Source organism: Gekko japonicus, unplaced genomic scaffold (genome assembly GCF_001447785.1).
Source record: "Gekko japonicus isolate JY-2015 unplaced genomic scaffold, Gekko_japonicus_V1.1 scaffold69464, whole genome shotgun sequence".
NCBI lineage: Eukaryota > Metazoa > Chordata > Lepidosauria > Squamata > Gekkonidae > Gekko > Gekko japonicus.
This window is the reverse complement of record NW_015239389.1, coordinates 1-631: the sequence shown is the minus strand read 5'-3', so window position 1 is coordinate 631 and position 631 is coordinate 1. Positions and strand designations below refer to the sequence as shown.

The 631-nt window shown below is 57.7% G+C and overlaps 1 protein-coding gene across 1 annotated transcript; it reads left to right on the top strand.

The window, feature by feature from the left end:
• Nucleotides 1-4: 4 nt before the first annotated feature.
• On the top strand, nucleotides 5-628 carry LOC107125419 (olfactory receptor 51E2-like; the record flags this gene model as incomplete). The annotated part of the gene is made up of 1 exon (XM_015428843.1): nucleotides 5-628. A coding segment is annotated over one exon (624 nt), but the record flags the coding sequence as incomplete, so codon positions are not given.
• Between the last annotated feature and the right edge of the window lie 3 nt (nucleotides 629-631).

The window sequence follows — 631 nt, the reverse complement described above, 5'->3', positions numbered from 1 at the left end:
CCTCCATGTCCCCATGTACTTCTTCCTCTGCATGCTGGCAGCAGCGGACTTGGCGCTGTCTACCTGTACCGTGCCCAAGATCCTTTCCTTCTTTTGGTTTGGTGCCAGGGAGATTGGCTACGAAGCCTGCCTTGTCCAGATGTTCCTCATCCACTCCCTGTCAGGAGTCGAGTCCACCATCCTCCTGGCCATGGCTGTGGACCGGTACGTGGCCATTTGCCACCCTCTCCAGCACTCCGCCATCCTCACCAACTCAAGGACGGCAAAGATTGGACTAGTGGCGGTAGTGAGAGGAGCCCTCTTCTTCCTTCCTTTCCCTTTGCTCATCAACCGCCTGCCGTTTTGTGGCTCCAACACCCTCACGCATTCCTACTGTGTCCACCAAGATGTCATGCACCTGGGTTGTGGCGACAGAATGCCAAGCGTTGTCTATGGGCTGACAGCCATCCTCGCGGTGATGGGCCTGGATTCCCTGCTCATCTTCATGACCTACGTGTTGATCCTGAAGACAGTCCTGCAGTTGGCCTCGAGGCCAGAGCGCCTCAGAGCATCTGGGACCTGCGTGGCCCATGTGTGTGTGGTCCTGGCCTTCTACGTGCCCCTGATTGGGCTCTCTGTGGTGCACCGCTTC